Source organism: Aedes albopictus, chromosome 2, assembly GCF_035046485.1.
Source record: "Aedes albopictus strain Foshan chromosome 2, AalbF5, whole genome shotgun sequence".
Taxonomy (NCBI): Eukaryota; Metazoa; Arthropoda; class Insecta; order Diptera; family Culicidae; genus Aedes; species Aedes albopictus.
In genome coordinates, this window is record NC_085137.1 from 404,728,972 (window position 1) to 404,756,170 (window position 27,199).

Consider the following 27,199-nt stretch of genomic DNA (forward strand, 5'->3'; position numbering starts at 1 on the left):
TCCCGAATCGAAGTACCACTCCTCGCCTTCAACCTCGCCCATCGCAAATACACTGCATAGCGCTTTACTTGCCGATTTTGATGATTGCTGCTGCTTCCATGGACACTTCGCTGCGTAATGGCCTTGCTTCTTGCAATTATGGCAAGTATCATCCTTCTTCATTGAACCGCTGCTGAATCTTCCGTTGTTGCCACGACGTCTTGGTTTCTGATTCGAGTATAAAGCTCCATCGCTTCCTCCGCTTTTTGGACCGGTTTGCAGCTTGACGTCCTGAAGAATCTTCGCTTTAACCGCATCGGACGTAAGGGCAGCTCCAGACGCCTCCAAACCCATGATCATGGGCTCATAATGATCTGGAAGTCCCATCAACAGTAATGCCGCTAACCACGAGTCGTCTACCTGGAATCCGATGCTCGCCAGCTTGTGCGCCGATGACATGAGCTCATCAACGTACGCTTCCACACTGCGGCAATCCTCCAGTCGAATCGATGTCAGCTTCCTCAGTAGTCCGATCTTGCGCGTTAATCCGTTGTCTTGAAAAGCGCTGTGCAGTTTGTCCCATGCTTCTTTGGCACTCTTGGCATCCAGAACCAGGCTGTAGTTCGTTGTTTCCAGGCTTAAACATATGGTGGCTAGCGCCCGCATGCTGACCTCATTGTCCACGTCTTGATCCGCCACTGGTTCCACAGCTCCCCAGGATCCTTCGCGAATTAGGGTCATCTTCATGGCAAATGCCCACGTTGTATAGTTCTCACGGCCCCTGAGCTTCTCGATGACCGGCAAGCCAACTCCACTGTAACGTGCTCCTCTTCCTGCACCTACTCCAGCGATGCTTCCATCACCGTCTCCGGCCCTACCGGCGTTTCTGCTTCCGGTTGAACTTCCGCCTAGACTCATCTTCTATCTGAACTAAAACTTCACAACTACTGATCCAACTTTGCTGGGCCCATAACCTCTCGTAATCGCAGGGAATGAAAAGAACGTCCGATGTGCTTTGAGGTTTGATAACGAATGAAAAGTTTTATTAAATCAACAAACTATCCTAGTTACGTCGTAAGGAATCGCAGGTTACTAAGTTTCTCCAACAGGATTTAATCATAGTAGGGGTAGTAGGGGCAATATGACCATACGGGGCAATATGAGCCACCCTGAATTTGGCCTTATTATCAAGTTTTGTTCTGTTCAAAGCCTTAGGATCTTTTATAGAGTGCTTCAATCATGTCTCACTGTAAAAACCGTACCAAAATTCGATTCTGAAATGCAATTATTAATGAAAATGCAATTTTTTGCTACGAACGCAAAAATGTTATAAGATTTAATACTCCAAAATAAGCTTTTAACAGATAACTCCCTACTGCCCAGGTAAATATTCCATTACAGTTTATACTCCTACTATTACTGAGCAGTTTGTGAACAAGTCTGCATTTTTTTCGAAACTGAAATTACAATAAAACATGAATTTTCCGAAACTAGTCTCTACGGGGCAATATGGTCATACCTGCTCGGACCAACATGATCGGTTTTATTTTGTAACCTAACCTCAAAATTTTGCTGTCAAAACATGAACATTATCTGCAGTACCATGGTTCATTACTGGTGTGAGGTTACAAGCGGCGATCGGAACGAAAAAATTGGTTACATAGCAGCCTGAACGCCGCCAAGACACAGGCGCCACTACAGATTACATCCCAATCTCAAACGTTGAATGAAACCGGATATTTGCGGTCTTCGCTTGGAACGATATCCTCTCTGGCAACGGCCAAGGAAGGTTATTTTAGGAACCGTCCATAAATGACGTAGCATTGGAGGGGGAGGGAAGAGTTCTTGATATTGTTACGAGCCATGCATTAGGTATGTGAAAACAAATTACAGATGGGGAGGGACTATAGAAAATTGACCAAAAATGGTACGTAATTTGTAAGTGCTTCCTTACTGTGTCTCCCTTCGTCAGTTCATCCTCAGAGTGTGAGGGATGGAACCAATGCCATCGATGCCATTCTTGGATTCATGCCTGTGATGAAAAATATGTGCCTACGTTGAACCAAATGTTGCGTTTGTAAAATGCGATGAAATCTGCTTATGTTTCTTTATTATTTTGAAACGAAAACAATCAAACTTGTATAAAATACACTAAATTGTTGTTAAATAATCATATTGTTCTATTTCTCATTTGTTACGAAACATTGTCCAAAAAAAACAAGAGTTTTAAATGGTGGCTCATATTGCCCCGCCTGGTGGCTCATATTGCCCCGTATAGCTGGGAAACACATGAAAATCAATGGTTTTCAAAAGTATATCCCAACAATTAACAAAAAGTTTTTTTCATAATTTATCGACGCAATATGAAGGGAAACACTCCTAAGCATGGTTCAATTACATTAAAATAATTATTTATTGAGTTTTTCTGTGCATTTCAGAACGATTTCCTTAGGTGGCCCATATTGCCCCGATCACCCCTAACCCTATATAAAACATTGAAAAATGAAACTGTGATTCTATGTTCAACTCTCGAATCAACCAGTAGTTCTTTCTACGGCGATAACTAAGAGGTTATGGGCCCACATCAAACATTTTCCACGGAGTGAAATTGGTTACCGCAAAACTTTCAGATTTTTGAAGTCAGTTTCACTAAAGTACTCGGAAACACAGTTGCGCAAAAACTGGACAGTTACATATCAAATGATACGAAGTTCCATAATCGAATTCACAGCTTCTTCTTCTTCTTCTTCTTGACGTAACGTCCTCACTGGGACAAAGCCTGCTTCTCAGCTTAGTGTTCTATGAGCACTTCCAAAGTAATTAACTGAGAGCTTCCTCTGTCAATGACCATTTTGCATGTGTATATCGTGTGGCAGGCACGAAGATACTCTATGCCCAAGGAAGTCAAGGAAATTTTCTTTACGAAAAGATCCTGGACCGACCGGGAATCGAACCCGTCACTCTCAGCATGGTCATGCTGAATACCCGTGCGTTTACCGCCTCGGCTATATGGGCTCCACGGGAATATTCACAGCTATCACATGCAAATGAATCAGCCTGCTGAATATTCGCCATGTGATAGCTGAGTCGGCAGGGGGCAGTTAATGCTTTGACCAGCATGCTACAATTCTGCTTTGACAGATTTGTTAGATAACTCCTAGAGATGGCTCAGTACAATACAATTTTGTTTGACGACATGACTCCAAACTATTCCAGTATTGCCTGTGTTGAGAAGCAGCCCGGGTGTCAATCTGAAGCTTCACCCAACACTTGGATACCGGAATAGATGGCTAAGGGCCAATGAAGTCATGTGATGCTCCAGTGTGAGCTAACTCATCAGCCAATTCATTTCCAGCGATGGAAGAATGGCCAGGTACCCATACAAGGTGAACAGCGTTTGCTGAATTACCTTCGACCTGGAGTTGGCCGACGCAAGTGCTTTAATTGCAGCCTGCTATCTGAACAGAAGTATATTACTTAGCCAAACTTTGCCCAACAACTACTTTGTGTTGCTGAAATGCTGATTGCTCTCTATACATTAGAGCAAAGATTTCGGCCTGAAAAACGGTGCAATGTCTACCAAGTGAGTGAGACTGATACAGCCTTAGCTCACGAGAATAAACACCAGCACCTGCTCGACCTTCGAGAAGAGAGCCATCAGTATAACATACGATGCCGTCTGAAATACTTCTCTCCAGATATCTAGATGTCCACTCTTCCCGGAAAGGGAATTTCGTAGAAAATGTCCTATATGGAAAATTACAAGCAATTGTAAGATCACTTGGAGCAAGGACAACTTTGTCCCATTTCGCCAAAAGTGGAAACATCGAGGTGTGTGTTGAACTGCGGTTCACAGGAGTTTCCTCTAGTAAACCGAGTACCCATAGACGGTAAGTGCAAGAAAGTGCTTCTTGTTTGAGATGAATGTGTAGTGGGGCAACGTCAAAGAGAACTTCGAGCGCTGCCGTAAGAGTTGAAGAGAACGCTCCAGACATCGCCATTAAGCACATCCTTTGGAGATGGCCTAATTTTGATTGGACCGTTCTCAATTCGCCCTTTTTCCGCCACAAAAGACATCCTTAGGCCAATATTAGCCGAACCACAGTTGTGTAAATCCATTTGATATACTTGGGTTTTAGACCCCAAGTTGTACCAAAGATTCGTCGGCATTGCCCGAAGGCCATACAAGCTTTCTTGATTCTGAACTCAATGTGAGGTGTCCAGGAAAGCTTGGAATCAAGAATAACTCCAACGTACTTTACCTGTTCAGTCACATTGATTTCAGAATCAAAGAGACGCAACAGTCGAACGCCATTACGGTTTCGCCTTTCCGTAAAAAGAATAATTGATGTTTTACTCGGATTAACCGAAAGGCCATATTGGCGACACCAACCCTCAACTACCTGAAGGGCGCTTTGCATCAGGTCGAAAAGGGTGCTGATGAACATACCGACTAACAATGTTAGGTAGTCGTCGGCAAAACCATAAGTAGGAAAACCGCTATTATTGAGTTGCCTCAATAGCGTATCTGCTACGAGATTCCATAAAAGTGGCGATAAGACTCCCCCTTGGGGGCATCCACAAACACTCAATTTCCTAATCGCCGCTTGACGCAATGTCGAGAGGAGATTTCGATTTTTGAGCATTTGGTGAATCCAATTGGAAATCATTAGAGATATACCATGACCCCGTGTGGCTCCCATCGACAATGCGTTCTAAGAAGAAAAGAGGTCAAACTGATAGGTCTGAAACTCTTTGCTTCTTAATACGACGCACGACCCACTTTCGGAATAAACTTTACAGTAATATCCTGCCAGCATTTGGGAATACACCCTGTAGCAAAACTGCAAACAAGTTGTTCGTTCATAAAGTGCATTATATGTACCATACCCCTATACCAATACATCTGTGATATTCTTTGTTAATAAAGATAGTATTTCTAATGCCTCTGCCATGGCAGGACGGCCAAGGTAGTCGATCGTGTTTTATTTATCGCAAAATCACAACGTACTCAGGGTCCCGCCCGTGCACGATCACAAGTAGTTGTTTCAAAACATGTTCGAAACGATCAAATCCCTTCTGGAGCAAAATAGGATAAATCCCATCTGCCCCAGGAGATTTGTAAGGAGCAAAGCTATTTAGTGCCCATTCAATCGATTCTAGAGTTATGATACTCCGAGCCGAAGCTAAAGAATCTCAACTACAAGAAAAGACATCAGGTTCATTCGAAGATGTAATATCCACCAGTGGCGTCTCGTCCATAGGTCCACTGCGTTCACTACACAGTTGATAAACAACTAAAATAAATCACTATAATGTCAACATTTTGCTACAAACAATATAAACTACTCATTCGATCCTTTTGATTTTATTTATTTATTTATTTATTTATTTATTTATTTATTTATTTACATAAAGTCAACAGGTAATACAAATCACCCCAATGACACTTAACTAACATTTACAGACTGCCGTGGTACCTTACATAATTCACGTTTAAAACTACACTTATTTGCCTTGCATGAAACATTAAAATCAAAAACAAAATAACATTTATTAAACACACGGGACATGCTACGAATCGGTTCGTGTTGACCGTAATTAGTCCTAGCTGAAGAAAGACGTAAAAATGAGTGTGTTCGAAGATTTCGGCGTCGTGCGTTGATGTTCAGCATGCTCAAGAGTGATGGGCAGTCAATATTGCCCTGCAGGAGGTCTCCGACAAAACATGCTTGAGCAACATTTCGCCTTGCAGCGAGAGATTCCAAATGTATAAGTAGGCAACGGCTCTCATAACTTGGTAGGTCGTGCTGATTCCTCCACCTGAGGTGGCGTAAGGCAAAACGAATAAACATTCGCTGGATACGCTCAATTCGTTGTACGCTGTTATCATAGTAGGGGGCCCAAACAACTGCCGAATATTCCAGGATAGGACGTACGATTGAGCAGTATAGCGATTTCATGCAGTAAACGTCCTTGAACTTCTTGGAAAAGCGGAAGAGGAAGCCGAGCAGCGACGATGCTTTCCCAACGACATAAGCAACATGGTCCTTGAATGTCATTTTGGAGTCAAGGAGAATCCCCAGGTCCTTCACTGTCGATACACGATGTAATTGCACTCCTGCCAAAGCGTAATCGTAGCGGAAGGTTGTTTTCTTGCGGCTAAACGAAATGACAGAGCACTTCGACACATTCAGGGACATTCGGTTAACAGAACACCAAGTAGCAAAGGCTTCTAATTGTTGCTGAAGAAAAACGGCATCACGAGGTTCCCTAATCGTGGAATACAGCTTCAAATCGTCGGCATATGACAGCTTCATGCAGTTGAGGATCGAATTGACATCATTCATATACAGCAAAAACAAAAATGGACCGAGGTGACTGCCTTGCGGTACGCCAGATGATACTGGAAACGGGGAAGAAACATGATCGCCAAGTTTCACCTGCATACTACGACCGATTAAATAGGAACGGAGCCAGATAAGGAAGCTGCTGTTCATTCCCAATTTCTCGTATTTGGCGAGTGCGATTTGGTGGTTCATTTTGTCGAAAGCGGCGGATAGATCTGTGTAGATTGCGTCCACTTGATGCCCACTTTCTATTTGACGTATCAAATACGAAGTGAAACACGTCAAGTTTGTGGTCGTTGATCGTTTGGGCATGAATCCGTGCTGGTCCAGCGAGATATGATGGGAGAAACACTGAACCAACCTTTGAAGAACTATCTTCTCCATGAGCTTAGAGATGACACTCAACGAAGCAATTCCCCGGTAGTTTGAGACAGTCCTCTTGCAGCCTTTCTTAAAAACTGGAAAAACAAATGACTGCTTCCAGCAATCCGGAAAAACGCCAGTAGAGATGGAAAGATTGAACACGCAGGTCAATGGAGTAGCAAGCGAGTCCACACAACGTTTGATGACTATCGGAGGAATACCATCCGGACCGCATCCCGTAGATGATTTCAGCTCTTTACCAGCAGTAATGACCGCATCGTTAGTGATATCAAAACGCAGAGCGGCTGAAGGAAGGCTTGGAACGTTTCGGGTAGCGTCGTCTATGTCCTGCAGGTTAAGCTGTTCATCAACGAACACCCTACTGAATTGGGAGCGGAACAAATCGGCAATTGAGGCGGTAGTATCGGCTTCATGTAATCCATCAGTCATCGTAGAGGGCAATCCAGTTTCCTTCCGCTGATCGTTTACGTGTCGCCAAAAACTCTTAGGGTTCGATTTGAGGTTGTTTTGTAGGCGAACTAGGTGAGCATTGTAGAGGCGATCATTAAGTTGCTTATAAGCCGTGTTCGCTTCTAGATAACATGTTCTAGTAGAATCCGTGCGATATTTGCTGTGACGTCTCAGGGCTGCCTGTTTCACTCTTTTCAGGTTTTTGAGGTCGGCATTTGACCAAGCGGGTTTTGACGGTTCACGTTTAGACTTTTTGGGAACAAACTGGTCAATAGCATATAGCAACACACTAGACAATGTGCTAGCAGCGAGGTTTACGTCCGAATTACTCAAAATTCCGTTCCAATCGACACGAGCAAGGAAACCATCCATTTCGTCGAATTTTGCTCGGCTGAAATCATACGTGATGCTTTCCGAAGTGTCGTGGAAGCAACGATGTGGTTTCTTTTCCAAATTGATCAACAGTGGGAGGTGATGCCTCCCGATTTTAACGAGCGGCGCAGGGGCTTGCGTAACCATACAGTCGACGGTCAGCTCGTTGCTCACAAAGCATAAATCAAGTGACCGATTATTCTCGTTTTCCACACCAACCATCTGTTTGAGCCCTGCAGTACAATATGCATCAAGCAGCTCGCGTGAAGGTTCGCCAAGTGAAGACCGGGAAGAACATGGAAAGAAAGCTCCGCGGGGATCACGCTGCCAGGAAATCGTGCTCATGTTAAAATCGCCGAGGATGACCACGTTATCTCTGGGAGCCATTTGCGATACAACCCAGTTGAGCGAATCGATGTGACTCTCTATCAAAGATATGTCATTCACTCGATCGGGAGGAATGTACACAATGCAAACATAAATTTCTGCGTCGACAGTAGAAATTGCGACCCACAGCTGTTCAACCGACGAGCAATTCGGAGGGTTGATCAATCGGGACCTGAACCCAGAGCGCACCGCCAGTAACACACCGCCCCCGATGCTCTTGTTGCTATTTGACGGCGATCGGTCCTGTCGGTATACGACGAAAGAGTCGTCGAACAGCTGATTAGAGATGGTATCATCGTTCAGCCATGTTTCGGTGAGGGCGTAGACATCGTAGCTCCCGTCACTAAGAGCCAGCTGATACTCGGAGATAGAGCTGTTGATACCACCAACATTTTGGTAATACCAAACGACGTTAGAGGAAGCAGCTGCCACATTAGCATCACGGGGCGAGGAGCTACGAATCGAAGAATCTTCAGGACGAGAATTGCTGCTATGGATGTTATACATGCCTTGGTTGGCAGATTGGAAGACCCCATCTCCAGCACTAGACTCAGGGCCGGGACGACTTGGATGGCAGGAACGAGTAGACAGCGGCATGTTATCGTCGACAGCAAAAGGCGCGACTGAGCTAGGTGGATCCGGGGCTTCCGTACTGCTTAGTGTCGTGCGTCCCGGGTCAAGTGGCGGTATGCTTGAGGAATAGTGCGTCGGCGAAGTGATGTGCGTTGGACACGACGATGACTTGCTACGAGCGATAATGCCCGCCGAAGAATACAAACTGGAAACGGAATGGCGATCAGGTACGGAGAGGTTTGCGTATTGAAGGTACTTGCCTGTGGAAGGAGGTTGGAGGACCTCGACTGCAGACTCAACAACAGGACCACGACGGCTTCGATGTTCGCTGGCAGCAGAAGGCAGGACTGAGTCGAACTGCAGCGGGTCCCCCATAGTGCTTTCTAACAGGCGTCGTGGTGTCCTTGGTCCATCACGCTGGATTCCTCCATGGCAGAGAAACCGCTGGTTGAAGGGTTGGCTACTCTCGCATCGGTTCGAATCGGTGTCGGTTGTGGTTTCCAAAAATTTTCATTCGTTCGTGTGTCCTGGAACTCGCGAAAAACAATTCCTCTCGGCCAGGTTGAAGAAGACAAAGCTTTCTGCTTGACATTCTCGCACAGCCCAACTTTAAATGAGATGAACGATAAAGTGCTCACGTCACGGCCTTTAGCTACGAGGCGGACAACATCGACGTCATCCGTACCCAATCGACGAGACGCCAAAGCTTTCACTTGTTCCGTAGTCACATCGCGGGAAATGCGGGAGAGATAGAGCCAGAATTTTTGACTGGGTGGTCTTACAGCAAAATTATCGAAAGACGGTGACAGAGAATCTGACGTTCCGGGCAAGGCGGCTGGCGGCTGCGGTCTATCAGACTTTCCAAACAGTCGACGGCGTCTAGTAGAGATGACAGCCGAAGCGGAAAACTTCGATGATCTAGGGGTCATAGAGCTGGAATTGATGAGCTTCGAAAAATTCGAATTTATTTCGTTTTTCAATTCCATCAATATCTCCTGCTTCAAGCTTGCGACGATTTCATTGTGAGCAGTAAGCACACTCTTTTGACCCGATTCATAAGCCACGCGAACAGAATCTCTCATACGGATGTCATTCATTAGAATTGAGCACGCCTTGCACATCGAAAACACCTGGTCATTTGTCATCACCTCAGTGAAAGCAGGCGAGTCGATGCTGCAGCAAGCAGGATGAAACTTTTCTTTGCAAAAACCACGGCATGTAACATGCGCGTCGGTGATTTCTGTGGCACAAGAGTTGCAGATCGAAGGCATACTTAATTGCGCGCAGCGGTGGTGAATTCACTTTGAGATTCGCCTGCGGGTATGCAGTAGTGGAGGTCGACGAGTCGTATGCAAGAAATTCTTACGCAAGCGGCGGTACGGTCGTATAGGGCGAGGGGCGTTGAGGTAGCAGAACGGGATAATGTTGTTGTACCGGAGAAATGTTTAGTGCTGTGATATGGGCACTATTGATAATAAATCAATTGACACTCACTGTAACACGCGACTAAACACATTAACAAATACGAAACAAAGGTGCACAATAATTTGGGACAAAGGCAACAAATCGAAAAACGAATTAAAAAACCGCGACGGTGAGATTGCAACAAGCCAATATGACAGTGATGCCAGAACTGATGTTCACAACTTCAAGTGAACGAACCACTATGAAATACTAGTGCGTATCCAATAGGAATCAAGTAAATTTTCCAACTTAATCTCACTATGCCACCACCCTGTCGCTGCCAGAGTGCTCCACGCCGAAGCATGCGAAACATCATGTGACAGCATCGCCAAAAATCTCTCGCCTCAGTTCACTTCCAGAAGTACACGGGAGCGCTGTATATGCATGCAAGAACTGTGTTTACTTGTGTTCGACTGTTCTGTGCTGCTTTGGCAATGTATTAGTAAAATGTTTGTGCACTTCTTCCAATGGACGTGGGCCTCATCGGCGGCGGAGGAAAGGAAAGATTGTTTGCTCACACCAAGCTTGCGCTCGCGGGGAAGCTGCTAAGTTTGGCAACGTCGCATTTGAGCTACTGTATGCTTCAGCAAGAGAGCGAGGCGAAAGAGCAAAGCGAGAGAACTTGTACCATTCAACGGAGGCCGCCCATCCACTCTTTTGGCATGCGTGCATGCCTTCGGGTGGACCTGAATGGGTGGCATTTTCATTCACTACTAGTTGCACGTCGCGTACGGTTTAATTTTCTAGCAACATTCAAAGGAAAATGGAGCGCGATATGGTAGACAATCTACTCCCGCAATTCGTTTGCCAGGCGGTCGATTGAGAAAAAGGTTGTACCGCATCTCGAATCATCTAAGTAGAATACCCTCTTCGATTGAGTGTACTCAGATTTGTACTTTTAATCCCGCCCTCTAATGCTTACCCTTGGAGCCCTTAAACAGATACGCATGTTTCGACTACAGTCATAGCGTTATCATGGGTTACTCACATGGGTCAATTTGATTTAAGTTCTATTTGAATAGCATAGAGAACAGACTGACTAGTAATAGTTACAGAGTGACCCAAATTGTGCAATGGGTGTTCCACTTCTTCAGTGTCATTTATCCACTTCTGAGTGGATTCTTCAAAGTTCAAAAGTTATTCCGAAAAAATCCCTTAGCAATTGGTGGGCAATGTCTACTCTCGCTAGCCAAATTTTGATAAAGTCCAGCTGACCAATGAGCTGAGAATGTTTTACACGAAAAAAGTCGCAGAGATAGCTAACTTACTAAGAACAATTTGGAAGACGTCTTCTAAGAAAAGTATCTGCTTATTCCTCTGATAATAACACTTAAGTCTACAACTGATGTCGTTGGAAGAAGCTTTTCCATCTCAAAAGAATAAGAACCTATCTTCAGTTACAATGAGCGAGCGAAGACTAAAGAGGCTTAAACTGATGGCGATAGAAAACCCTCTGTTTCATCAATCGAAACAATAAGGTAGTTTTCTCGACGAAATCGTCGATAGATTCACTTGTCTAGCGGAGTTCAGGTTTCTGCTGTTTTCCATTCATACTACAATCCCATGTGAAAACTTTTCATGTGCACAGTCAGCTTTACGGGTCACGAGACGCCTCTGATATCCACACATCCGGGGAAGTGTGTACTGTATAAACAACCCAATACTTCCTCATCAGAGGAAGTGAAATCACCATTTGGTAAACGAAGTTCGTTCACTTGAAAATTCTTAGATTTTGCAAGGATTTTGTTCAATCGATTGGCTTCACTCAGACTGGAAACATTTGTACAAAGATTTCTCCAGCCGGATCGTTCAGCAGACCGGAGAGCTTTCTGGTAGGCCTTGCGAGCCGACCTGAAAGCCTCCGATCCAGCCGAACGTCGTCTGTTCCATTGTTTCCTGAGCTTCGCCAGATCAGAGTTCTACCAAGGGATTCCTCTTGTGGTCTTCACAGACCGCAGAGGGCAAGCTTCTTCAAAAGCTTCCATGATGAAGGCCGTTGTAGTATCAACGGCATCATCTAAATCACTTGGAGTGTCAATTGATGGTGAGTATCCGTGAAATTTGACTGCAACCAAATCGATAAAGAAATCCCAGTTGGTTGACCGGGGGTTCCTGAAACGCAAAGTTTGCGAAGTAACATTCACATGTTCAAACAAGATGTAGCGATGGTCAGGTAAAGATTCTTCATCTGACACATGCCAATTGGTCAGCTCGTGACTAATTCTGCTAGAGCAAAGCGTTATGTCTAATACTTCCTCTCTAACAGATACCATGAAGGTTGGGCGGTTGCTTATGTTAAGTAATCCAAGATCTGTACTACTTAAGTATTCCATCAAACTGGAGCCTCTCAAATTGATGTCTGAGCTGCCCCAGATTATATGGTGAGCATTAGCATCACTACCAACAATTAGCGGAAGGCCTTTTGAAGTGCAGTATGCAATGACTTGCTTGAAAGCATCCGTAGGGGATGGTTCACCATGCGGTAAATAAACCGAACAATAAACGTATTTCCTGTTGATATTTCAAACAGATACATTGATTGTAACAGTATATACATCTCTAGTAGTTAGTTAAGAGATGAGTGTAGCAACGATTGCGTTGTTGACAAGCACACATGCTCGAGGCATGACACGTGAGTTTGCCATTTTTTTTTTTATCCAAATCGTTTATTTAAAGGCCAATTCGCCGTATGCAGCTTTACGTGGCCGAAAATCATTTCTTACTACTAACAGTAAAACTACCACTTTTTCCATTTTAATTTTTCACACAAGATTTTTCTTTCGAAGCAACTCCAACTGTTTCCCCATGGCCCGCGTTTGGGGAACACTGGTTTACACAAACTTTTTTGGGCTCGTTTGTCTTTCGAGTCGACCGCCGCCGTTTGTTTGTAACCTCGTTGTAGTCACTTGATGAGCTCCCATTGTCGTCGACGTCCGTCCATTCGTCGTCGTTTTGAGGCTTTTGTTCTTGCACATCAGGTTTGGATGCACGAGATGAAGCTAATTGTTGGCTACTCAATGGTGGGAAATCGTCCCCAGTAAACAGCGTGTCCGGCGAAGGAGAATTCGGTGCCACTGTTGTTACAGCAGCGTCGGTGGTGGTTCCGGAAGAATCGGCGCATCTCTTATTCGGATGCGCTGGGTAATTGCATCGGCGGCAAGTAATTGGCTGGTTCATGTAAGAAACCGTCGTGCTTTCATTTGCAATGATTAGGTGTGAGGGTATGTTGCGAATGAGGTTCATTCGCAGCACTCTTACTCCATTAGGAATCCCGGGAAAATAGTGCTTCCATGTTTCGTTTCTAATGGAAATCACTTCTCCGAACTTCAACATGAATTCGGCAACAGCAACGTTGCTAACCGTTGATGGGAGATCGTTAACGCGAACGGTCACTGCGTCACCATCTACGTAAACAGGAATTTTAAATTCCTGATTGGCAGCCACAATTTTTCGCTTACAATTGTGCTCCAACTGGTAGCGCGAAGCGACCCTTTTGTCCACCATTTCAATAAGAATACAATTGCGCGTATGATGCAATTGTATGCCTTTGACATCAGCATAATTAATTTTTAACTGAGTCTCCAAAAACTCTTTCACTGTCCCCACGTCGGGGCGAACCGGGAGAACACTCACGTCCACAACTAGGACGTTTTCGCGAGCAGCGCACATGATAATTCACCGATTCCCAACGAAACAGAGCGAAGTAAATAGCGTCCGACGTATGCAAGTGTTGGCAGTCAACTGAGTTTGCCATTTTATTTTTACTGAAAGTAGCAAACACCGGATACACAAGGGTTCCTAGATAGAAATTCCCCTTACGGAAGTAAGGTTCTTGGACTAACGCCACTTGGGCTGTACCATTTTGCATAAGTCTACAAAGATTGATCGTTGCTGTTCTTTTGTGCTGAAGATTGATCTGAGCTATCCTAACCGTAGCCACTACTCAAACTAGGCAAGATTAAACTCTTAACAATCTCAGCACAAAAAAGAACAGCAACAATGAAGCCAGATCGGTATCGATTTGAGTGCGCCAAAGGCGAGGATGCCCAGAATACACTGTTTAAAACGCATAATGCGAAACCATATAGGTAAAAATTTAAACTAATTAATAACATTTTCATAATCCCGCCCTTATTCAGTCTCAAGTATGAGATTGAAGAAGGGCAGCTGATTGTCTCGGAGAAACACAAGGTCCACCGCGCTATTGCTCTACAGGCTCCGTTTGCGATAAGGTTTTTATAAGACCCCCCCCCCCCCCCCTTCCTAACCATTCATTCCTAAATAGGCACGGGAAGCGTAAAGCCGCATAACACCTTGAATTAGGGGTCACCTGATTAGTGGACTCCTACCACTGAAACAGGCGATCCGTAGTGCTATTCTTAGCCAGTTGAACTAACCGCTACCGACACTACTCAGCTATCTAGGCTGATCGGGAAAAGAAGTTAATATTGATGATCAACTTCATACGGGCCCGAAAAGCCGGCAACTGGACATGATAGATATACATATCGTAGCTTTTTATAATGAAAGAATTTACCGTTACACTCGTAGACTTTGAGACTTTCAAGAACAGTTAGGATGACCTAGGATATCCCGACTAATCTGATACTGTCAATTGAACCTTTAGAAAACTTATTGGACATGATAGATTACAAATCGTAGCTTTGTATAATGAAAGAAGTTACCGTTACACCCGTAGATTTTACGATCTAAACTCAAGAACAGGTTGGACTACCTACGATATATCGGCTGATCTGATACTGACTATTGAACTTTAGAAGACTTACTGGACATGATAGTAATAGATTGCAAATCGTAGCTTTGTATAATAAAATAAGTTACCGTTACACTCGTAGTGCTTGAGAATCTAAACTTAAGAACAGTTTGGATGACCTAGGATATCCCGACTAATCTGATACTGTCTATTGAACTTCCAGAAGACTTACTGGGCTTGATAGATTACAAATTGTAGCTTTGTATAATGAAAGCAGTTACCGCTACATGCGTAGACTTTAGGATCTAAACTAGGACAGCCAGAAAATAAATTCTGCATCGTATTCTACCATTTGGTACTCAACAGCATCCAAACCTACAGAAAAACGTAGAAAAAAAATCAACAATAACGCTTGGCAAAATTTCGGCTTCCCAAAGGGTCAAAGGATCCTTTCTAGGACATTCTGAAAACCTAGTCATCGTCAAGTCTCATAGACCATTCTTTAATGTATGAATTATGATCACACCAGTAGATCCTTGGATAACCTTGAAGATGTTGATCATCTCGGATCAGTTCAAGGATCTAGCTAAATCATTTTACACACCTAACAATGTAATTACCAGAGTTGCTACACTTTTGTCAATCAATGTGAAATCCTTCTCTTCTCAATTCAAACAAATCACTGAACCTTTCGTCCATATTCCACAGTACTACTCCACCGCCGCTCTTCGACTGAGACATTTGTGCAACAAGTTGAGCTTCGCACCGAATGCCATGGAGGAAATCTGGACCATCTTCGAGTACTCGGTGGTCAACTGCTCCATGGAGTTGATCCGCGACCGGCACCTGGATCAGATGGTCATGTGCTCGATCTACCTGTACGCCCGAATTAGGAGGCACGAGAAAATGTTTGCCGAAATCATGAAGGCCTACCGGACCCTGCCACAATCGTACAGCCATGTGTACAGGAGTGTATTCATCGCGCGTAGATCGGTGGATCAACAGCAGCAGCAGCAGCAAGAACAACAAAATGGGACCAATGGCAATAATACCGAGGGCGGAGCAGAGTCGCGTCGAGTACAACCTGGCGATATGGCTGGGGTGTCCGTGCAGCACGGTGACGAAGAGCGAGGGGACATCATCCGGTTCTACAACACGGTCTACATTAGGGAAATGCAAAGCTTGGCCACCCGGTTCGGGAATGAGGAAGGGGTAAGTTATCGATGGGATCTCGATTGGATTTGAACTGATCTATACCTATTCTCTGGGCATCTTGTAGCGTTCGTTAATGTTGTCTCCGCTTCCGAAAACAACCAACCGGAGTCTGCTGCAATCGCCGAAAAAGATCGACTACCGAATTTCGCTGTACGTTACTCCCATGGACAAGAGCAACGAACTGAAGGAATCGCCCAACGCCATCACGATTCCGTTTTGCCAGAGCCCTGCCAAGGTAAGTGTCTATGTCTATGAGTCCGTTTGGTATACCTGAATTCTAGCCTAGCTATTCCCGGTCATCCCAGGTCATCCACGAAAACTCCGACCTCTAACTGGTTATGAGACTTCTGAGAGTTATTACTAGGATTCCTACCCAAGTTTCGTCTAGGATGTATGCATGAGTTTTTCGTGGTGTTTCTGCAAGAGCACTTCCCTGGACTTCTTCCAGAGTTTCTCGGAGAATTCTTTCCGGGCCCCTTTACTAAATTCTTCCAAAGTTTATTCGGGGATTTTTCTTCGTGTTTTTTTTTCGTGAAAAATTTCCAACAATTTCTTCCAAGGATTTCTCTGAAAGAGTTTTGCGGATTTCTGTTGGAGTTTCGAGGGAGTCTCAAGCGGTTTCAGGAGGTTTTCAAGGATGTTTCACGGGTGTTTCAGGAAGTTTCTGGGGGTCTCAGGGGTGCCTCAAGAGGTCTCAAGGGCGTTTCAGAAGGGGCTTAGAAGAATTTCAGGGGTATCAGGAATGTTTTAGCTCCAGGGAATTTCTTGAAATTTCATAACTGGGGGGGGGGGGATGGGGTAGTGTTCTCACGGGCGTTTGAGGGAGTCTCGGTGGATTCAGGGGGTTTCAGAGGACTTTCATGGGATCGCAGGAGGATTTAGAATGGTTTAAAGGGATGCAGGGGTATTTTAGCGTTCTAGAGGGTTTCTGGTACGGCCTTGGAAGTCCCTAAATCACTCTGAAACGCCCTTAATCCTCTTGAAACGTCTCTGAAAGGGCTTCTAACCATACACCTAAGACCCCCAAAAATTCCCCTGTATTCTAGTGTATTTTGAGAAAAAATCGTGAAAAATCCGAAAAAGAACTGTCGATGTATTTATTAGAGAAATCCTAAAAGAGACACCCAAAAGAATTCCGGGGCAATTTTCGGTAAAAGTTCTAGGAAGAACAGTGGGAATACTTCTGGAAAAATCTATGAGAGAAGTCTCAGGACGGTCACAACAAGAAGTTTAGGAAACAAATACGAGGAAAAGCTTGGACAAATCTCTGATAGAAATCATGGGAAGAACTTCATGAGGAAATATTAATAAAAACTCCCGTAAAATCCCAAAAGGAACTCTGAATGAACCGCTGGTCCAATGGAGAAGATTGTAACCAAATCCTAACATCTGTTTCCATTCATCAGTTCCAGGACCTGCAGAAAATCAACGAAATCGTCAAGAACGCCCCGCAGAATTCCTGCAAGCGCAGCCTCAGCGATCCGGATTCGTACGAACAACCGACGATGAAATCCACGCGCAAGTGCAAAAAGTTGGACCGACTGGTCTCGGACCGCCAGCAACAGGAAAGCAATGTTAATCCTAAGTAGGCGCACGTTTTAGGTTTTTCCGTTAATTTTAAGTAACTCAAACGATTACGATAACCATTTTTTTTTTTGGCCCAATTGTATATAAACCAATATACAAGTTTTATTACTACAGAAAACCTATTTATGTTTACAAGCTCGAAAAATAGCAAACGGATCAATTGAGATGTTATGAGAACGGAATGAGTATGAGCTTTTCAAAGGCTTAATAGTGAAGCCGACTACATTCTTATGGTCATCGGGAAAGAAAAGGAATGTTATCTCGACAACCGTAGCTGACATCGGATTGATGATACACCAATTGAGATGTTATACCTAAAGAAATCACAAAACCGTAAAACAGCACCGTCTTGGACGGGAGAACCCCATATGGAATAAATATCATGCTTTATTATTGTCATGCCAATAGGCATGGCATGACAAATATAAATCATGGTAAATACCATTGTTCTCAGAGAGACGATCCATATTATATCAAATGGAACGCGTTGTTAAATATTTCGCAACAGCACAGAATCGCATTCGATACCTCGGGCACCAAACTGGAAAATAACGCACAAGCACACATTACAAGGCTAATTGATCTCAAAATCGGGTCGTTTTATTGTGTAGTAAAAATCCTTAGTTATATTTATTTATTTAAACTCCAGGGGAGATCGAATTTGTTGGTTAGGTAATTTTTATTTGATTGTATTATTTGAGCGAAAAGACTCGTTTGTGACACCCACCCGCACGCCCGCAGCATGTTGACTCATGCCGGAGGTGTTGAGATTCCGTCTGTCCACTTACAACTTGTTGTTGTTTGAAATATTTCATTTTAATCCAGGCGGACCTGCAGACTTTTACCACTTTCACTGGAAACATTATGACTGGAAAATACAGAATGCGACACAATTGGATCCACCATGCCCAAAGTTCAAAATTTATCTTCCATAAAACCGTTACCGTTTGGTTGCAGTATCGAATGCGTCTCGGGTGCACAAAATCGCTTGATCGTGATTGACTATCTGATTTCGGTTGAAATTTTTATTTTCCAACTATTATTACCTAACTAACCCATGTTATTACCGCTTATATATGTATAGGGGTGATCGGGGCAATATGGGCCACCTAAGGAAATCGTTCTGAAATGCACAGAAAAACTCAATAAATAATTATTTTAATGTAATTGAACCATGCTTAGGAGTGTTTCCCTTCATATTGCGTCGATAAATTATGAAAAAAAACTTTTTGTTAATTGTTGGGATATACTTTTGAAAACCATTGATTTTCATGTGTTTCCCAGCTATACGGGGCAATATGAGCCACCAGGCGGGGCAATATGAGCCACCATTTAAAACTCTTGTTTTTTTTGGACAATGTTTCGTAACAAATGAGAAATAGAACAATATGATTATTTAACAACAATTTAGTGTATTTTATACAAGTTTGATTGTTTTCGTTTCAAAATAATAAAGAAACATAAGCAGATTTCATCGCATTTTACAAACGCAACATTTGGTTCAACGTAGGCACATATTTTTCATCACAGGCATGAATCCAAGAATGGCATCGATGGCATTGGTTCCATCCCTCACACTCTGAGGATGAACTGACGAAGGGAGACACAGTAAGGAAGCACTTACAAATTACGTACCATTTTTGGTCAATTTTCTATAGTCCCTCCCCATCTGTAATTTGTTTTCACATACCTAATGCATGGCTCGTAACAATATCAAGAACTCTTCCCTCCCCCTCCAATGCTACGTCATTTATGGACGGTTCCTAAAATAACCTTCCTTGGCCGTTGCCAGAGAGGATATCGTTCCAAGCGAAGACCGCAAATATCCGGTTTCATTCAACGTTTGAGATTGGGATGTAATCTGTAGTGGCGCCTGTGTCTTGGCGGCGTTCAGGCTGCTATGTAACCAATTTTTTCGTTCCGATCGCCGCTTGTAACCTCACACCAGTAATGAACCATGGTACTGCAGATAATGTTCATGTTTTGACAGCAAAATTTTGAGGTTAGGTTACAAAATAAAACCGATCATGTTGGTCCGAGCAGGTATGACCATATTGCCCCGTAGAGACTAGTTTCGGAAAATTCATGTTTTATTGTAATTTCAGTTTCGAAAAAAATGCAGACTTGTTCACAAACTGCTCAGTAATAGTAGGAGTATAAACTGTAATGGAATATTTACCTGGGCAGTAGGGAGTTATCTGTTAAAAGCTTATTTTGGAGTATTAAATCTTATAACATTTTTGCGTTCGTAGCAAAAAATTGCATTTTCATTAATAATTGCATTTCAGAATCGAATTTTGGTACGGTTTTTACAGTGAGACATGATTGAAGCACTCTATAAAAGATCCTAAGGTTTTGAACAGAACAAAACTTGATAATAAGGCCAAATTCAGGGTGGCTCATATTGCCCCTACTACCCCTAATCAAATTATAACCATATTTTGCTTAATGACTAAATAAACATTGATGTAAAACTGGTAGACTATTCAGCTCATTTCTTTCGAACTCGCCAAAACAAACCTAGTATCCGAAATAATGAAAATCATTTAAATTATGCGGCTTCATTACAAGGCTCTAGTTTCGAGAAGTAAGCTTAACTTTGTAACGAAAAGCTCCGGCATCCCTTTGTTGGAGTAGGTTGGTTGGCTGCTGGTTGGTGATGATCAAAAAATTATACATTTTTTATTGCATAAACTGAAAGTATATTAGCAATAGCAAGAAAGTTACAGTCTATGTATTATTTTAGCGCGCACCCTCCATGAGAACAAGACAAAGCCCGAAACAATGGTTAGTTTCCATTTCTTGCATACACAGATCGAAAAAAGAGTGTAAAATTCTGTGACATATGATGCACATAATTGGAGCGTGGGATATCACAGAAGTTTACATGACATATCATGTAAAGTTCATGAAATATCATGTAAACTTCTATTATATGTCATGTAATTCAGCATGACTCTGAGAGTTTACATGACATATAACACAAATTTACATGATATATCATGTAAACCATCATAACACTAAGTTTACATGACTAAAATGAAGTTTACATGACGTGTAAATCTCATTATTTTTATCTGTGTACTGTGCAAAAAGATAGGACAAGTAATAATTCCGCTTCAAATAGCAAGTAAGGAAAAAAGTGTAATACCAGTTCCAAGAAACATTGATAGCTGAATAACAGCTTATTCAGCTAAAATTTTTAAAATCAAGCTTGAAAGTTGTTGGGAGTAACGTCTCCCGCAAATCAAATGAAGCTGTCACTTTACCGCGCGGAAAAATAGTGCTCTATTATTCTTTAAGCTCAGTACTCAGCTAGTGAAAATCGCAGTCAAGACAAATATCATCTAAGGCTGATACAAATTTAGTTTTGATTTTTTGTCTCCCCCCCTCCTTCTTCAAAAAATTTTGGCTGAATTTTGCACTTTGAGGGGGCACATAAAAAATATTTATCGAAATTTCGGGGTTTGCTAAAAAATCTTAAAAGGTCGTCTTCAGCGTCTTGTATTACAGTTGAGGTCGAAATACGTATCTGTCAAAGGATGCAAATTCTTAGTGGAATTCAAAGGAACAGTACTTAACATGATTTTCTTTTTACTTACAGATATTTCCCTAACAAGCCCAGGTTCATCATCAAAATCCGATGAGTTTTTAATATTTTTCTGATTAATACTTTATTATTTTTATCCCGCCCCCTCGACCAGCCAAAGAGTGGTGGGACAAAAAGTGAAATAAATATTTGTAACGGCCTTAATTACCAAAGTAGGGTAGGGCGGGGCAAGATGAGCACCCTAAGGATCACGTTGAGTTTATTGAAAGTTAACACCGTTTTTCAAAGTACCTCTCAGTAGTTCTTTTCTATATCTTGTTTTCTATCACCCATAAACATGGGAGGGTTCAAAATTCACAATAAGAATGATTTATATGACTAAACAAAAAAGATGTTTTATGGTCAGTTCGAACATGCTACGGGGCAAGAAGAGCACTTCATTAAAATCCCAATATTTTAACAATAAATTGGTCATACAGTGATTGATATAGTGAACCTTGTTTATAGCTATGGTATCACGTTCTAAAATTATCAATTTTTTTTGAACATTTAAAAAAAATGTGGTTTTATAATACTTTATACAAAACGACCCGAAAAACAATAAACGATTATTAGGTTGCTTATTTTTAAGAATTTACGCAACCAAATAGTTGCAGAGGTTACGGAAACCTATGTTCGGCACTATTGAGTGGATTACAATAATTTCAAAATATTTTCTATATTACCATCAGGGGTGCTCATCTTGCCCCACTGTAGGTAAATGACTAAAATTGAATAAATTTTAATGTTTGTTTTCAGAAAATATTTTCTAATGTAAATTAGAATGCTTTGCAGTAAGCTAGTAATGTTGGCTGATAACCAGAATTATGGTAAAAATTTGATTCTGACATAAAAACCTTATTTTATTCTGATGATTTCTTATAAGAAAATGCTAAAAATCCATGCTATTGACTAATTTGCCGATATTTTTTAATTCGTTCATTATGAAGTACCTTTCATCAGATTTACAAACAGGACGAACATTATTCTAACGGATTATGAAGTTGTTTGGGCAAAATTCATCATAAAAGTAGTAAAACGGAGGGGTGCTCATCTTGCCCCGTCCTACCCTAATTTTGACAGTTGATTAGTATGCGGAGAACTGTCACTCTTCCTTCGGAAATAATTGAACGGAACATTTTTCCGCAAGAAAAAGTGACAGCTCCATGTGATTTGCCCGGTAGGCGTTACGGACGTTACACAATTTTCATTTCTTTCCAGCTGCGAATCGCTCAAGAAATTTTGGCAGCGGAATCATTCAGGGTGGCCACTCAACCGAGAATACCGGGAATCTTATTTTTCAGAATTGTATCTTCTAAGCTGAATAAACCATGGAAAACCCTCTTTGAATTTTCGAACCTTCTAAACAGAATACCCTATTTTAATGAGTGTAATCAGTTTTGAACCTTTTGATTTCGCCCTCTGATGCTTATCTTTTGACAGATATACTCGTTATACGACCATTCGACTACCACTTGTAATCTTCCTGAGTGTCAGTTACCCACTTTTTCAGAAATTAAATTCAGAAAAGTATGAAAATTGAAAATAGTTCTGAACCTTTTTTACCATATAAATCAGTTTTTATAAAACCGGGAAAAAGTTGTTGAACAATCGGGAAAAACCGGAAAATAACCGGGAATTTATTTTAGCAAGATGAGTGGCCACCCTGATCATTTCTTGACCGTTTTGATGGCCTATCCTTTTCCACAGTACTTATCATGTGAGTACCAGCCTTATACCTATTAAAATATATCTTCTAGAAAGGGCCTCCACATTTGTGAATCTGGCCCTGGTGGATTATTATTCTTTTATCATAGTGCTTTCTGCTTTGTTAACACTGCAACAATTGACTCTTTATTATATCCTATTATGTATTAAATAAATAAAATACAGTAGAAAAACCGAACGTTGTATTGTAACAGTACTATTAAGAACCATGAAACGGTGGCAAAGTTCGTATCGAGTGTGAAAATTTGTCGTTTACTCCGCGTATTAAGACATCATCCGGTAATTTTTCGATTATAAAGTGTTTATGGTGTGGTTTTGATTTGCTCCAGTTTTTCACGTTCTTTTCACGTCTTTGGCTAATATGCCGCACCATCAGTGATTCGCGAGTGGCTAGAAAATCACAGTGTTCATGCACATAATTTTGTGAATTGTGAATGATGAAGCGCAGTTTGTTCCAATGATGACGAACTGCGTACGCGACGGCGGCGAGGCAAGGAGTAAGCGTGACCACTGTAAAGAAGTTTCCATAGTGATGGCAGCGCTACCTTGGATGGTTTCTGGTGAGATTGTTCTAATTACATATTATTACAAGAAATTGAACTAAATACGCGCCAGCTTCGAAGATTATCTTTGAAGCAGGAAGTGTGTTTTCAATATCATTATCCATTTGATAACGATAATGTACACATGCGGGGCTAGTTGTAAGTGAAAGTGACCTCGGAATGGACGTGAGTAACCAGGCATTCTGAAACGGGTCACTGGATCCCAACAGAGCTATCACCTTTCAACTCCCGGGCTAAAGATGATTTCAGTTTTTAATGTGACATCCAGTTAAAATTGCACAGACAACTGCAGACACCTTTCTTCCATAATACCACTGCCGGACAGTGGGAGTTGAATTGTATACACACACACAGTACTATTAAGAACCATATTTTTACAATAGACATCACTGTAAAAATAAAAATACAAAAACAATAAGATGCAACGTAGACACCATACAGTGAATTGTAAATAAGATTTTTACAATATAGGGGAGACTGGGGAGACTTGATCCCTTTTTCTTAATTTACCTGAAACTTAAGGTGAATATATAACGAAGCCACACCTCGAATTTTCAAAAGCACAAATCTAAAGAACCGAGAGTTGGTTTGCGTTGAAAAGTTGATCGATTGGTCACCACCAGTGGATCACCAAACGATCAACTTTTCAGCGCAATTCGTCTTTTGGTTCCTCAGATTTGTGCTCTTGAAAATTTGAGGTGTGGCTTTGTTATATATTCACCTTAAAGAAAAAACACAAAACCAGATCCGATTTCCATACAAAATGGCAGGTAAACATCTATTGCAAGTTAATACACAACAGAAGGCCTTTAAATTATTGTTCAAGTTTTCAAAACTGTTTTTTTTTATGGAGGCATGCCTTATGATGTATTTTTCAAAAATGGGTGACACTCGATCCCCCTTTGAGCACATGGTTTATTTTAAGGGAAAATAATTCCAGAGTCTTCCTATTCATTTTCTTTTCGAGTTTTCTCGTATTTTCGATGAATATGGAGTGTTTGAAATTGTAAGATTTCCTTAAATTTTTAAGGATATGCCGTATTTTCAAAATGGGGAGACTTGATCCCCCTTTTCTTGGTTTGTACTAAAGCTATAATTATCTGACACATTTTATCGTTGAAAAGACTAAAATTCCAAGTAAATAGAGGCTTCCGAATAGAATTTCATTTTTCACATGTATAATGTGTGTGTAATCCTCGAGGGATCAAGCCTCCCCATGTCACTGTTGTGTATACTAAGCTGAAATAATTAAAATATGTTAACAACAGCCTTATTTGGATAAATAAGTTTGAAAGTATTTTATTCAAACTATGTGCTGTGAAATTTTGACACGATTTGGTTCAATTTTCACAAAGTTATTGAGATTTTTCGGAATCGCCTAAAAGATTTCTGAAGGACTGAAAACAAACCATCAGCCGTTATAAAATAATGCAATGTACAATCGAAATCACTTGTAGCCAAAACATAGTCGTTTGTCCAGGAGTAGTTTTGGAAAAAAATTGCTAGAATGTTTTTGATTCCGAGCAAATATGGGGGGAACAAGTCTCCCCAGGGATCAAGTCTCCTCAGTCTCCCCTATTATACAGGTTGTTAAGTATCGTAACAATACAAAAAATATATTTTTCTCCATATATAAAATTTTGCAAAACCATACATTTTATTGTAAATGAATTGTTCTAAATATTGATACGTGGGTTTCAATATACCGTACATTGTATGGTACATGTATGGTTTCAAACAATAAAATGTACTGTAAATATATTGTTTTAATTTGTAATTTCACTACTGGCTATACATTTAATCAAATGGTTTTGGAATGGTTCTCTTTTGTTATGTTGTATTGTTTTACATTACCAAAACCATATAATGATATATTATCTTGTCATGTTGCACCTGTTAATGGTATCTTAGGCTTTCTAGCCAACTAACCTGAAAATAATGTTAAAAAGAACTATCTTTGATAGTGTGGACTAGAACCTATCAAGTTCAACATTATTAGAATGTGCTTTGGAAATTCTCCAGAGCGTCGTAGACAACCCTTCATATAGACACGCAGAAAAATGGTGCTTGTTTAAAACAATAAAACGCATGGTTGATTTTCAAACTGAGAATTTACTTATTCCAAAGTTGTATTTAATTGTTTTCATTTAAAGTTTATCGATAAAAACAACCGATTATCATCATTTCATATAATGTCAAAAATTTCATTTGTTTCAACAAAATAAAAACCATAAACATGGTCCGAAAGCACTCGCACATCTATAAAATGCTTACCCCAACATCGCCACAACGAAGAAGGTGTAGCAAATCATTCTCCTCCCCATCCGCTTACCGACGGTCTAAAAATAGATTTCCGAGCTGCCGCAGTTGCTGCCGTCACTACCACAATCACATTCCGGGTTTGTTAGTGGCAAAAGTGCAGTCGTTTGAATCAATCCATTATTTCATGTTGAAAAAACCATATCTCTGTTTGTTTTAACAAACTGTCAAAAATTTCGACAAATGAAAATATTTATATTATCAAACAATAGAACAGTTCAGTTTAAACTAGAAATCAGGTTGTCGCTATAGTAAACTGAAAATCGGTTGATTTGAACTAGAATTTAATTGTGTTTACAATTTATTTTTCTGCGTGTAGGATCGCCCACGTCTAAGTCTGAGTCAAGGTCTGAGTAGTCTCTGATTGCATTAACAGTTGAAGCTCAGGCTCCCATACCCCACCAGCCAGATAACTGGGTTTTGCAAACTAAGCATTATTTGTGGCAATACTTTGAGCGGCATGATGGAACTATGCCGAGCGAGGTAAGTTTTATTAGACCACTAATGTAGTTGCATGAAGTGGGTGACGAGGTACATAAGTATCATTACAGCGTGCTTAACCGATATTGCTATATTGAGGCTCCAGTTTGACTAAAGTTTGAAATACATAACAACTCATGAGAAAACTGTCAATTGCGATTCAAATATAAATATAAATAACAAGTTAGGTTAAAAATCGAACCCGCAGACGAACCTATATTAGAAGTGTCCAGTCCATATGTTAAAGATGGCTCTACGTCAAAGATAAATTTCGTCAATCGCATTTGATTCGGTTGTGGTCGAAGGCAAGTTCACATGAGAGAAGGGGAGAAAATTCCCCTAAATGCAAATACAGAAAGAATAGTGTTGGGATTAGAAAGGCCACCGTTTTGCTAGTTGTTCGTACAAAGCTGAAATTTTATTAAAAGAGAGAGTTCAGTAATCGTTTACAGATTGTTTTTGTTTTCTTACATTTTCAGTGGCCTTTGTATATGATAAAGATTGAGGTTAAGTTTCCTGCGTTCACTCAGTGACGGGATCTATGCAATTTAACAAAGAAAATTAGATACCTAATGAAACATTTCAAATTAATCAATTCACCTCGCCGAGACTACCAGTTAATCAATTGAGTCAGTATTTTTTGCTTAAAACTACGTTTTTCCGATAGAATTCACTTGCTGCAGTCGATACCACTTAACTGTCCTTTTTAGTTTTCTTCTTTTTCTCCAACCGTCGTTCGGGGAAGTTGACAGCAGTATCACTCATGTGCCCAGCAAGTTCGGCAACAAATAGTGTTGAACACTGATTTACGGTAATCTGACCTGCGTCTTTCCGGGTTGACCTACATTCTTATTCCTCCCATCGCACTCTACTTACCTAGCCACTTACGCTTATGTCACTTTGCAGAATTACGGCAGTGCAGTCCTTAGGGCACCTGGTTAACCACTTATTTACATTTTAAATATTGACTTTAAATTGATGTTTCAACTTAATCACTTTTTTCTCTTTCTTTCCTTTGCATCAAAAAAGTTACGAACATCAACAA

General features: G+C 41.4%; 1 protein-coding gene across 2 annotated transcripts in view; it reads left to right on the forward strand.

Moving 5' to 3' along the window:
* Window positions 1-19,955, forward strand: part of LOC109413844 (retinoblastoma-like protein 2) — a 37,150-nt gene extending 17,195 nt beyond the window's left edge. For both annotated transcript variants that reach the window (XM_029860911.2, XM_062853354.1), the window contains 3 exons: window positions 15,382-15,885; window positions 15,953-16,123; window positions 17,295-19,955. In XM_029860911.2, the coding sequence (XP_029716771.2) occupies window positions 15,382-15,885; window positions 15,953-16,123; window positions 17,295-17,477 (858 nt within the window). In that variant the 3' untranslated portion in view covers window positions 17,478-19,955. The remainder of the gene's footprint in view (window positions 1-15,381; window positions 15,886-15,952; window positions 16,124-17,294) is intronic.
* The last annotated feature ends 7,244 nt before the right edge of the window (window positions 19,956-27,199 follow it).